Raw genomic sequence first — 12,569 nt, 5'->3', positions numbered from 1 at the left:
ACTCATAAATAAAATAAATAAATCTTTAAAAAAAAAAAATACAAAAGTACCATTTTCACTTCAACTTTTATTTTTCAGAAGAACATTGCCTCGCTTTTTCTTGTTACTTTGAAAATGAAGGTTTTTGTTTATGTGAAAATAGAGTCCAGAGTTGTAGAATCTGAGCTCTAAGAGAGCTAGAGTTAACTGTTTGGAAAGAAAAAAGTACATGTGTGTATATATAATTCTTTCAAAACCCAGAGGATTATTTGCTTTCAAAGGTGTTTTAGAAGTAAAACTGAGTCCTCTCCTCCTGGTTTTAAGAGAATGGTCCTAAGAACAATTGATTTAAATGTCCTACTCTAATCCCGCTGCCAGCCCTGACTTTAAAAACAGGAAGCTGCTGATCTAGCTGAACTCACAAATATAATTAGGTTTCACTTTCTTTTCCCATTGCTTTTCTCACAAATTAGTCACCTAATTAATATTTTAGAAGTATTGTATCAAAAATGTGGTATAGGCCAGGGCTGTAGCTCAGTGGCAGGATACATGCCTAGTATGTACAAAGACTTGGATTTAGTCCTTAGTCACTTTTTTCTTTTTAAGGTTTGAACTCTGGGGGCTCTCAGAGATGAGGCCAATCTAGCTATGAGGCAAGATTCTGAGAGGTGTGTGTGTGTGTGTGTATGTGTGTGTGTGTGTGTGTGTCCAAGTGTGATGGTGCATCGCTACTTAGGAGGAAGAGGTAAGTTGATTTCTGTGAGTTTGAGGCCAGCCTGGTCTACATAGATTTCAGGATAGCTAGAACTACATGGTGAGACTCTGCTTTAAAAACCTAAACAAACAAACAAACAAACAGATAAGGGGGTGGGAGGGCTGGAGGGAGAGTTCTTTGTGTAGGAATGATCGCTCTATAATCTGGAGTTTAGATCTCAGCACCCACATAACAAGATGAATGTCTCCTGTAAATGCTAGTAATCCCAGCTGAGGTGGGATGTCCATAGGAAGGGATGCTGCCAATTGCTGGCTCCCAACCTACCCAGATACAAGCCCCAGGTTCAGCAAAGAGCCCTGTCTCAGAGTGACAGGCAGAGAGTGGTGGAAGACCCTCAGTGCCTTCTGTGTGTCAGTCCTGGTGCACACATACAACACACACACAAATTAAATATATATTTAATATATTTTAAATGATTTGTGATGTATACTTTATAAATATATATAATGCTAAATATATGTGTGTGTATTTTAAAGTATGACGCACTTGTGTCCCAGTACCTGAAAAGAATTTACTCTAAGACCTAAGCATGTAACTAAAATCTGATGCTTAAGTCCATTACATAAAATGACACAATGTTCGAATCTAACCTGTGTACGCCCACATCTGTAAACTTTACATCTCTGCATTACTTATATTGCCACATAAAATGTAAATAGTTGTTGTACTGTATTTTTACATGTTGTCTACAATAATGAACAGAAGTATTTACATGTTCAGTACAGATGCAGTTTTTTTTTCTGAATATTTTCCATTAATACCATAAATAAGGACTCTGCACCAATGGAAAGCTGGCTGTAGGTCACATGGTTCACTGCCTGTAATATATTCTTAGTCAATACAAGCTGAGCAAATTCTGATAGATTCAAACCGAAAGAAACTGAAAAATATATGCTATAAATATCTTGGTTACTTTTTCCTCTTCCATAGAGAATAAAATCACTGGTTCATTTCTGCCCTTTTTGGATGAGAATCGTCTTGAAAATCTGGGAGTAAGGTAAGAATGACGAAACTCAGAGTGAGAGTGAGGCCAGATCCACTTTATCCGCTGTTCAGAAACAAAGCTCACGAGCTTGGGTTTTACCCGTTCTCATTTCAATACTGTGACATGCTTTAAAACAGAACCCCTGCTTGCTGTTCCTGCTATATGGGGCTTGTATTTAGTTTCTATTTCAAAGAGCCTTGCTGACCAGAATTCATGAAGTTTATAGTGACCAACTTTTTACTCTCAGATTTGGAATAATTGTATTATACGCCCAAGAAATGTATAGGGAAAACATTAGCAATAAAAGAGTTGTCACCCTATCTCTTTGTAGGTCTTAAGTCTGTCTTAGGACTGGGGTGTGTCTGTGTGTGGAAACTGTTAAAGAACATAATTGTCCCTTGATAGCTTTGTACACACACACACACAGATGTAGATATTTCTGCATATGGCTGGAGGTTCTGGGGTATAAGTTAGAGTTGCCATTCTTTTAAAGATCTTAGCTGAGTATTCAGTGTTTATCTATGCTTTAAAATGGCTCTTTTCTCTCTTCAGAATTGGCAGCAGTTAGTTCAGTGTTTGTGGTGACGGCGAATGAAGAGTAAAAACAAAGGCTTGTTCTGTCAGATCCTAAGGCTTAGAACTTTGAGAGTGGAAGCAGGTTGTAGAAAAGTATTACCAAAGGGCCTTCACTGCCTTCAAGACTGTCGTTAGGGGCACAGATGTCAGTCAGGGCTTTTCCTTTGCCTTTTTTATAACCCATTCCAGCTGCCTCGGTTATCCATCAGTTACCTTACTTCCTGTGAACTGGTGGACTTCCTTCTAAATTTTCTCCTCAAAGACCCAATCACTATTGATTTGTTTAGCAGATATTTATGGGTAGTACATTTGGTTCTAGGCATTCTTCTGGGAACGTGGGGAGCATGGGTGAACAAGAGAAGCATATTCCAAGGGGAACACTGCTGTACAGTAGGTGTCTTGTACCCTGCCTTCTGCCTCTGAGATGGAGTCTATGGGGCTCTTTAGACTTGTGTTAGCCTGCAATGTAGCCACCTGTTGTATGTTTAAGTTATCCAAAATTAGATTCAATGAGGCCAGAGATGAGACTCAGAGGTTAGGAGCACTTCCTGTCTTTCTAGAGGCTCCCCAGATCAGTTCCCAGCATCCACACCAAGCTCCTTAGCAGCACGTGTCACTCCAGCTCCAGGTCTAACCTCTGGCCTCCACAGAGGCCACTTGTGCTGAAACCCACACGCAAGCACATAATTGGAATCTTCTCAGTTTGATGAATTTAAAAGTTTTAGTTCTTCTCTTATACTGTCTATATTTCAAGGAATTGGTAGGCACGTGTATTGCTGACTTCATACAAGCAACAGCAAGGCTGAGCAAGATCCATCTGCCTCTCGACTTCCCGAGTATGTGGATTAAACACGTTTGCCACCACCGCCTGGCTGGTTTTTTCTTTTATCTTTCCTAGTCCCCCAACTGCTGTTTCCAGGCTATATACTCCCAAATAAATTTCCTGACTATACGCTCTTGTGTTGACTGTGAGTTTTATGTGGAATCCTGTTTAGACACTTTTTGTATTCCTTCAATTTTTGATTAAATACTGATTTCCGAAGGTTTTTCCAGAAGTAAACGTTGTTATATTAAACATGCATATGAGGATGGCTCATCCTGTAACCCTAGTACTTGGGGGGATGGTTGTGAGCTCCAGGTCAGCCTAGGCTACGGAAATCACACACACACACACACACTCTAAGATGTATTAATTTTAATTAAATCAGCTTTTTAATTTATCAGCTGTTGCCGGGCAGTGGTGGCACACGCCTTTAATCCCAGTACTTGGGAGGCAGAAGCAGGCGGATTTCTGAGTTCGAGGCCAGCCTGGTCTACAGAGTGAGTTCCAGGACAGCCCGGGCTACACAGAGAAACCCTGTCTCGAAAAAACTGAAAAACAAAACAAAAATTTATCAGCTGCTTAATGTCTCTGTACATTCTGAGAAAGTCCCTCCTAGATTTTGTTATTGCCATGGGTTTCGGTACAGCAGAGTTCAACTGTGGTACCTCTTCTTCCAGTCTATTAAGACTTTTAGTAAAAAAATATTTCAACCCAATTACCCAGTAGATCAGTCAGGTATACTAATGCCTACCTCCTGCTCTGTGTTAACATTTCAATCAGGTGTGTTTATTAAGCTTGAACCAATGAGCCGGATGTTATAAAATTCTGAGGGGTCCAAGTCCAGTTCCCATGAGATTATTTCCCAGCTGTCCATTGTAGATAGTGGGTGATGAAGTACAAAGCTAAAACCTTCCTCGATACTAGTTCATGCTTGGGTCATAACTCAGCAGAAGCCTGGGTGGGCCTTCTTGGTTCAGAAGGAACTTCTTGTAAGCAAGTGCAACAAAACACCAAACTAGACGACTCTGTTGGTAGGAAAACAGTTTATTGGGGGACTGCGTCTGAGAGTAGAGAGTAGAGAGCCGCAGCCCGGCAGAAAAGCAAGCAGGCTTTCTATGATCGCTTGAAGGGCGGTGCTCCTTGAGCTGCTGCAGGCTGTTCAGGGTTAATGGGAACTAGACGCACTTTGAAAACAAAGGAAGTTTCTGGGACTGTGTTTGCGTTCCTGATTGATTGTTCCTTCTAACCTGCTGTTTCTTTTTATTGGTACAGATGATCTAGAGCTGCCTCTATGCCCCCAGTACTCCTGGAATTCTTATTTAGCAAGTATTGACATATTTCTTACATTGTTTCAATTTTAGCTCCTTGGAGGAGAGGAAGAAGATGATAGAATGTATCCAAAAGCTGAGCCAGTCTCGCATTGACCTAATGAAGGTGAGGAGTGAGTGTGGGAACGGAATTTACCGTATATAATCTAATGAAGGCGCAAGAAAGCTGTATAAAAGGCATTTACGTGGAATAAATGGGATTGGATCATATGGTATTGTAACTTAAAACTTCGATTTGATCGTGGTCTCTTAACACTCTGAAACTTCGAGACCCCAATTAAATGCTTTCTTTTATGGTTTGTCTTTGTCTTTTTGTTTTTGTTTTTTGTTTTTTGTTTTTTCGAGACAGGGTTTCTCTGTGTAGCCCTGGCTGTCCTGGAACTCATTCTGTAGACCAGGCTAGCCTCAAACTCAGAAATCCACCTGCCTCTGCCTCCCAAGTGCTGGGATTAAAGGCGTGCACCATCACCGCCTGGCTTATAGTTTGTCTTTGTCATGGCAATAGAACAGTAATTAGGACAAATCACAAGGCAGAGCAGGGTAGATCTCTGATTATTGAGGCCAGCCTGGTCTACAGAGTGAGTTCTAGGACAGCCAAGGATATACAAAGAAACCCTGTATCTCACCATAACCATGGCAACTCTTTTTTTTTAAGCCAAAATTTTATTTATTCACTTCTTGCATTTGAAGTACTCCTCGATGACATTCTTGGCCTGAGACTCTTTGCCATAGTCCTTAACCACTACACAACTGCAGCCAACCACTTTCTGTGGTTTCCCCTCTCAATGGATTTTACAGAGGCCCACCCATTCCCCTAGTTTCTTGTCGTCAACCTTTATCAGGTTGATTGGGTGCTCGGCACAAAGTGCCTCCACCAGCTTGACATACATGGGCTTATCACAGTTGGATGCAAGCACACAGAGATGGGCTTTGGTCACGTATGCCACGTCCTAGGCCATCGTGGATGAGGGCGTTGTCAGCACCTCTTGTAGAGTAGTGTTGTCGTCCATTACACCTGCAGCAGCTATGCCTTCATTGACCATGGCAGTTGATTACGGGTAATGCTGAATCTTGAATGCACCTGAGCTTCCTTCCCCCTCCACACAAGTTGGCGGTGGCAGGGGAAAAAGCCATGACAACTCTTTTTTTTTTTTTGGTTTTTTTTTTGAGACAGGGTTTCTCTTTATAGTCCGGGCTGTCCTGGAACTCACTCTGTAGACCAGGCTGGCCTCGAACTCAGAAATCCGCCTGCCTCTGCCTCCCAAGTGCTGGGATTAAAGGCGTGCGCCACCACCGCCCGCATGACAACTCTTATAAAGGAAACATTTACTTGGGACTGGCCTACAGTTTCCAAGGTTTTGTCCATTATCATCATGGGGTATGGTATACAGGCAAACAGGGTGCTGGAGAGGAGCTGAGAGTTCTACATCTTGATCCACAGACAGCAGGAGACTGTGCAATATTGGCTGTAGCTTGAGCATATATGACCTCAGAACCCATCCTCATAGTGACACACTTCCTCCAACAAGGCTACACTGACTTCAATAAGGCCACACCTCCTAATAGTGCCAGTCCCTATGGGCCAAGCTTTCCAACACATGAGTCTGTGATGGCCATTTCTATTCAAACCGTGCCCTGTCTCAAAAAACCAACCAAGCAAAGCATTGATTTATGATACCGTTGAGAGAGAGAGAGAGAGAGAGAGAGAGAGAGAGAGAGAGAGAGAGAACATGTATGTACAAGTGCAATAGCCCAAGTGTGGTCACAAGGTCACAAGACAAGTTTTAGGAGTCAGATCTCTCCCTCCGCTATGTGGGAGCTCAGAATAGAACTTAGGTCATGAGACTTGGCTTCAAATGCCCTTACTCACTGAGCTATCTCTCTAGCCCTGTGGTGGTATTTTGGTAGTCATCTGCATAGACACAAACACCCTAGTAACCTTCAGTCATAGGGTTACTTTCATTTATTAAATTTTATTTTTATATCCATCCATCCATCTACCTACCTACCTATTTATTTATTTGTGAGAGAATGTCTCATTATATAGCCCTGCCTAGGCTGAAGTTTGCTGAGTAGACCACACGGGCCTCAAACTCACAGAGATCCACATAACTGCCTCCCAAGTGCTGGGATTAAAGATGCATACCACCACATCCAGCAAGTTCTAGGTTCAGTTTTTATTTAATTAATTAATTTTTTTCTACGTGCATAAGTATTTTATCTGCATGTATATCTGTTGACTAGTTTTATACAGGATGCCCATGGGGGCCAGAAGAAGGCATCAGATCCCCTAGAACTGGAGTTATAGATGGTTGTGCACTCCATGTGGGTGCTGGAAAGTCTTTCTCTCCTTTGTTCCTCTTATTGGTTCCTGACTCTTGCCCACCTGCCTGGCATTTACAGTAGACACAGAACAGTAATGGAGTTGTATTAACTTGATGGCTAGTGACAGACTAGGGTATCATACAGCTGCTACAAGTCGTAAATGGACCATGTGACTGTGTACATGCGACTGTGGAATCATACCAAGTGCTAATAGTAAAAATAAAAATGACCACCACTTAACACTATTAAACATCACACACACACACACAAAGTAAGTAAATAAGGTATTTCTAAACAAATATTAAGAGCATTGGCTGCTCTTCAAGTTAAGACTCTCAGCACACACATGGAAGCTCACAGCTGTGCAGTTCTAGCCTTAGAAGATCCGATGGCCTCTTCTGGCCTCCATGGGTGTACACTCATGTGTGCACTTGTGCGTGCGTGTGCACGCACACACACACACACATATGCAAAGAGCACAGATGTGATCAGGCAAACATTCACAAAATAAGAAAAAAATGGAATCTCAATTTTTTAAAAAATTTTTAGCTGTTAATGAAATAGAGCCATTAAGATGATTATTACATAATAATCTGTTCTCTGTTCATTTTTGATCTTAAAAGGAGACTGTATATATTATGATATTAACCACTGAAGGTAGTTTTATGTTTCTGTGTCTGTTGATGGAGGGGCACGGATGTGCCGGAGTGGCCGTGTGGAGGTCAGAGTACAGCTCCGTGGAGTCAGTTCTCTCTCTGCTGTGTGTCCTGGGAACTGATCGCGGCAGGCTTACACAGCAGGTTCTTCTATCTGCTGACCTAGCTCAAAAGATAGCTTTTGCTGAGCTAATTTTTTAAAAAAATAACTTAAATTTATTTTGTTTTTAATGGATTTAGGATGACATAAATATTTTATAAGTAGATATGACCACCTGAGAAATTGACAATAAAGGTGTTTTAGGCTTAAATGGATTAAAAGTAGGTTATATAATTTCTTTGACAATCTTTAGTAATAAAAATATGCTCTCACCTGTGATGGTTAGGTTGACCTTGTGTTAGGAGGAATACATTTGTTTGTGATTAAATATTTAGAGATCACTGAACTGGACCAATAATAACTTACAAAAAAGGATATCCAGAGGACTTAATTTTTGATATTCTCAGTTCCTTCTCTTCCTAAGGACTTTGATTCCATTCCCTGAGTATTATTAATGGTGATGAACTTGGTATACTTTATAATAATCCTCAGATGGCTTTATGGAGGATGAAAAGCCTTACTATTCTCCAAGCACATGTGGTGTACAAACATAGGCAAACACACATAAAATAAGAGTATCCATTCTTTAATTAACTTTCATTAATAATGTAATTGAGTTACTAAAATGATTATCATATAAAAATACAAAACATTGACTGTTCATTTTGATATAAAAAGGAAACTATGTATTACAGTGTTAACTGTTAAAGGTAGTTTTAAAAACTATTTATTGTCTGTGTGTGTGTGTGTGTGTGTGTGTGTGTGTCAGAGGGACATGCATGTGCCAGTGTGGGCATACAAAGGGCAGAGGACAACTTTTTAAACTTAATTTTCCAGGTATTCAATGATCCTATTCATGGCCACATTGAGTTCCACCCTCTCCTCATCCGAATCATTGACACACCTCAGTTCCAGCGGCTTCGCTACATCAAGCAGCTGGGAGGCGGCTACTATGTTTTCCCTGGAGCGTCACACAATCGGTTTGAACACAGTCTCGGGTGAGGAGGGAACGGGCAGCTCATTTACTCTCTTAGAGAGTACTTTTTCAAGTGGGCGTTGTAACGTCTTCATTGTACTGATGAGAAAATTGAGACTTTGGATTCCTGTTGACCATATTTTATTTCATGTGTGTGTGTTTTTAAACTACCTCATATCCTTCCGAAAACCTGATGTCTGTTGATCCGTCAGTTGGATTAAATACTTACATTGTGTAAGGCTGGCTGCTGGTATGACTGAGTATAAGTTTGATTAGTTTTCCTTTAGTCCCTATATACACACTTCATTTCTTTGAGGACAAGGGCTCCCAGTGGGACTTAAGCTGACCTCAAACTCAGTGTCCTCCCATCTCATCTCCTGAGAACTGAGATTCTGGACACCATGCTTGGCTCCTTTTTACCTTGTTGTTGTTGTTGTTTTTGTTTTTCGAGACAGGGTTTCTCTATGTAGCCCTGGCTCCTGGAACTCACTCTGTAGACCAGGCTGGCCTCGAACTCAGAAATCCACCTGCCTCTGCCTCCCAAGTGCTGGGATTAGAGGCGTGCGCCACCTGGCTCAGAGTCACCTTTTTAAACAAAGTAATTATGTCAGGAAATTTGGAGAAATGTTTATAAGCTCCGAGAAGGTCGTCTCTGCTCTGTGTAATGAAGCTGAGACTTTGCTCTGGGTTTCCATTATGCATGTAGAGCTGGAAGAAGGCAGAGAATAATTGAGAGTTCAGTATTTGGTTTTTTAAAGATTTATTTAATTTATGTATGTGAGTACACTGTCATTGTCTTCAGACACACTAGAAGAGGGCATCAGATCCCATTACAGATGGTTGTGAGCCATCATGTGGTTGCTGGGAATTGAACTCTGGATCTCTGGAAAAGCTGTCAGTGCTCTTAACCACTGAGCCATCTCTTCATTCCCAGTATTTGATTTATTTACTTTGTGGTTTTCATTTGTTATCTAGGTTTTTCCCTTTCTTTCTTTGTTTTGTTCAGGGTTTCATTAAACAGCCTAGGCTGGCCTCAAATTCCTAGTATTTCTGCCTTCGCCTCTCAAATGCACAAGTTACAAGTGTGTGCCACGCTGTCCAGGTTTGGTAGTCAGATGCATGTGCCGATGCTCAAATTATAAACGATAGTTATTAAACACTTTCTAGAACCTTCCAAGCCACAAACAAGTTGTCTGCCTTCCTAGAGCTGAGTTAGGCCAGAGGAAAGAATATATATATATTTTTAGGAATTCCTTTCAGAGAGAAGTGCTTGAAGGTGCATTTAACGTTTTTATGCTGTTTGTTTATCTTGGTTTTGTTTGCATTGCTGGGGATTAACCCAGAGTCTTGCACATGCTAGTCAGCTGGTCCATGGAGCCACATCCTCAGCCTCGCTAAGCCCTCGTCTTCAGTCTGTGATGGAACATCACAGAAACACTTCTCAGAAATCAAAGTTTCAAGTTCTAAAGTTATCTTTCATCTTTCAAACCTCAGTGTGACTTTTGGTCTTCTTCTGCGCAGAGTGGGGTACCTAGCAGGCTGCCTCGTTCGAGCACTTGCCGAAAAACAGCCCGAGCTGCAGATCAGTGAGAGAGATATGCTCTGTGTTCAGATTGCAGGGCTCTGCCATGACCTAGGTAAGATCACAAAGCCGGCAAGCATCACATGTAAGATCCTACCATGTCTCTCGTCTCGGCATTCAAAACTCAAGTCTAGCCAACGGAAATGTAGAAGTATTTTAATTTCTCTTTCTTCCCCCTCCCCTTTGTTTTTGTTTTTTTTGTTTTGTTTTGTTTTGTTGTTTGTTTGTTTTTTTGAGACAGGGTTTTTCCATGTAGCCCTGCCTATCCTGGAACTTATTTTGTAGACAAGGCTGGCCTCAAACTCAGAGATCCACCTGCCTCTCTCTCTCTAGGATTAAAATTGTGTGCCACCAGTACCTGGCAGTATTTTAACTTTTCATTAATCACAGTACTTCCTAATATTGATGAGGACAAAACATTGCTATGACTTGTGAATTTTCTGTATTAAGCATCTTTGCCAATCACACGAAAGGCATTATTCATTTATTAATTAATTAATTTATGAGATAGGGTTCTTACTCTGTAACCCAAGCTGGCCTAGAACTCACTATATAGCCCAGGCTAGCCTCAAACTCTTGACAGTCCACCTGCTTCCACCTCCTGCGTGCTGAGATTACAAGCATGAGCCAGTGCACTGGGCTGAAAGGGCTTTGTGCCTGTGTGTTTCTCTTATTCTGTCTTTGGGATAATGGGATGTGATTTTTTCTTTTATCCTCTCATTGACTAAAATGGCTTTTTCCTTTGGTTCCTTTGTTAAATCCATCACTTCTTACTATTAGCAAAGGTTTAAAAAAATGACTCACAGGAGACTCTCCCCTGACTCACAGGAGATCTTAGGCCAATTAAACCCAGGTAGAAGAATTTCATCCTTTTCATCTTGAGAAAGAAAAAGGTGACTGCCCGACCTGTTTAGTGACAGGAGAGTATATGTGCTTGTGCTTCTGTGGGCAGATCCTAAAGGAGCAGAGCGTAGAACACTGTCTTTCTGTCAGCCCAGAGAGTACAGGAGGCTGGCTCGGTGGCCCTTCTTAGAAGATGCTTGGTTCTTGTATGCTTTTTGATTTTGGTGATCGGACTCAAACATAGGACCTGTATGTGCTAGGCATTGGCTCTCCCACTGAGCTCAACCGCAGCCCAAAATAAACGAACCTTGATTTTTTTTATGAAAAACTCTTTTTAGCATTCCTTGTAGTTAATACAAAACTGGAGACTGATCTAAGGAGTGTTAACTTTCCAATATGGCCTTGCCTCTTAGTCTGTTGTTTTGGAAAATTGAAAGGGCAGATTTGTCCTGTTTTGTTTTTTTTATTATTATTATTACTTTTTACAGTATTAACAATAACTTTTGATATTCAAAGTAAACAATTTTTTTTAAGAATTCAGTTTTTACCAATTTACAAATATTTTTTTATTTGAAGGCTGCTTTTGTTTTTAGGTCATGGGCCATTTTCTCATATGTTTGATGGAAGATTTATCCCACTTGCTCGTCCAGACAAAAAGTGGAGGGTATGTATTCATATGTCCCAAAGTCAATAGGAAGAAACAGAATTTTATCTAGTTATTCAACTAAATTCTTTGTTTTCCTCTCTGTGTTCTAGCATCCTTCCCTGGAACAGCATTCAGGGTGCTTCCATTCACGTGTCTGTTTCAGTCCTCACAGTAGCCTGTGGAGAAAGGATCTTATCTTCCATTCAGAGCCCTCAGAAGCACAGAGATGTGCCTGACTTCAGAGGGCCATGGAGTGGTGGGCCAGCCCTAGAGAGCAGCTCCCCTAGTTTGTCCTTTCTACTTTGTCACATTACTGTAGAATTATTTTTTAATGAGATTCATTTATTTATTATGTATCCAGCATTCTGTCTGCAGAACCAGAACCCTCCGGCATCAGATCCCATCACAGATGGTTGTGAGCCACCATGTGATTGCTGGGAATTGAACTCAGGACCTTTGGAAGAGCAGACACTGCTTTTACCCTCTGAGCCATCTCTGCAGCCCCTTTTTAAAACCCAGCTTCGGTTTTTATTTTGGTACAGCCATGAACTTAAGTGTCATCAGTTTTAGTAACTGAGCATTTGCTTTTAATACAGTGTTTCCTATATAGTTCAGAATGACTTTGACTGCTGTTCTGCCTCAGCCTCCCCAGTGCTGAGAGTATGTTACACCCTCACTTCAAGCTTTAAGTGAACCCTTTATAATTACCCATTTACTGGTGATGAACACAGCTGTACATATTGAAGCAGTTTTAAAAAATGAAATTGACTTCCCAGTCTCTTCTGTACTTGGAGTGGAAAAGCACAGTGATATAAGCCGGAAGTGCCGTACTCATCAAACCATTTTGTTCTCTGTCTTCCATTTTTTTGAAGTATAATTTACATTCAATAAATTATGCAGATTTTTGTTGTGTTGTTTTTGTTTTGAGGCAAGATCTCACTGTGGAGACCAAGCTGGCCTTGAAACTGAGGGGTC

At 41.0% G+C, this 12,569-nt stretch overlaps 1 protein-coding gene and 1 pseudogene across 2 annotated transcripts in view; one reads left to right on the top strand and one right to left on the bottom strand.

The window, feature by feature from the left end:
• Positions 1 to 12,569, top strand: part of Samhd1 (SAM and HD domain containing deoxynucleoside triphosphate triphosphohydrolase 1) — a 33,288-nt gene that overhangs the window by 3,476 nt on the left and 17,243 nt on the right. For both annotated transcript variants that reach the window (XM_028782021.1, XM_028782023.1), the window contains exons 2-6: positions 1,685 to 1,751; positions 4,500 to 4,572; positions 8,385 to 8,545; positions 10,045 to 10,160; positions 11,542 to 11,612. In XM_028782021.1, coding sequence (XP_028637854.1) covers positions 1,685 to 1,751; positions 4,500 to 4,572; positions 8,385 to 8,545; positions 10,045 to 10,160; positions 11,542 to 11,612 — 488 coding nt within the window. The remainder of the gene's footprint in view (positions 1 to 1,684; positions 1,752 to 4,499; positions 4,573 to 8,384; positions 8,546 to 10,044; positions 10,161 to 11,541; positions 11,613 to 12,569) is intronic.
• Positions 5,138 to 5,509, bottom strand: LOC114633466 (annotated as a pseudogene).

The sequence above is a fragment of the Grammomys surdaster genome, unplaced genomic scaffold (genome assembly GCF_004785775.1).
Source record: "Grammomys surdaster isolate TR1022 unplaced genomic scaffold, NIH_TR_1.0 677, whole genome shotgun sequence".
In the NCBI taxonomy this organism is placed as follows: Eukaryota; Metazoa; Chordata; class Mammalia; order Rodentia; family Muridae; genus Grammomys; species Grammomys surdaster.
Note: the sequence above shows the minus strand (reverse complement) of the source record. Positions and strands in the feature narration are given on the sequence as shown.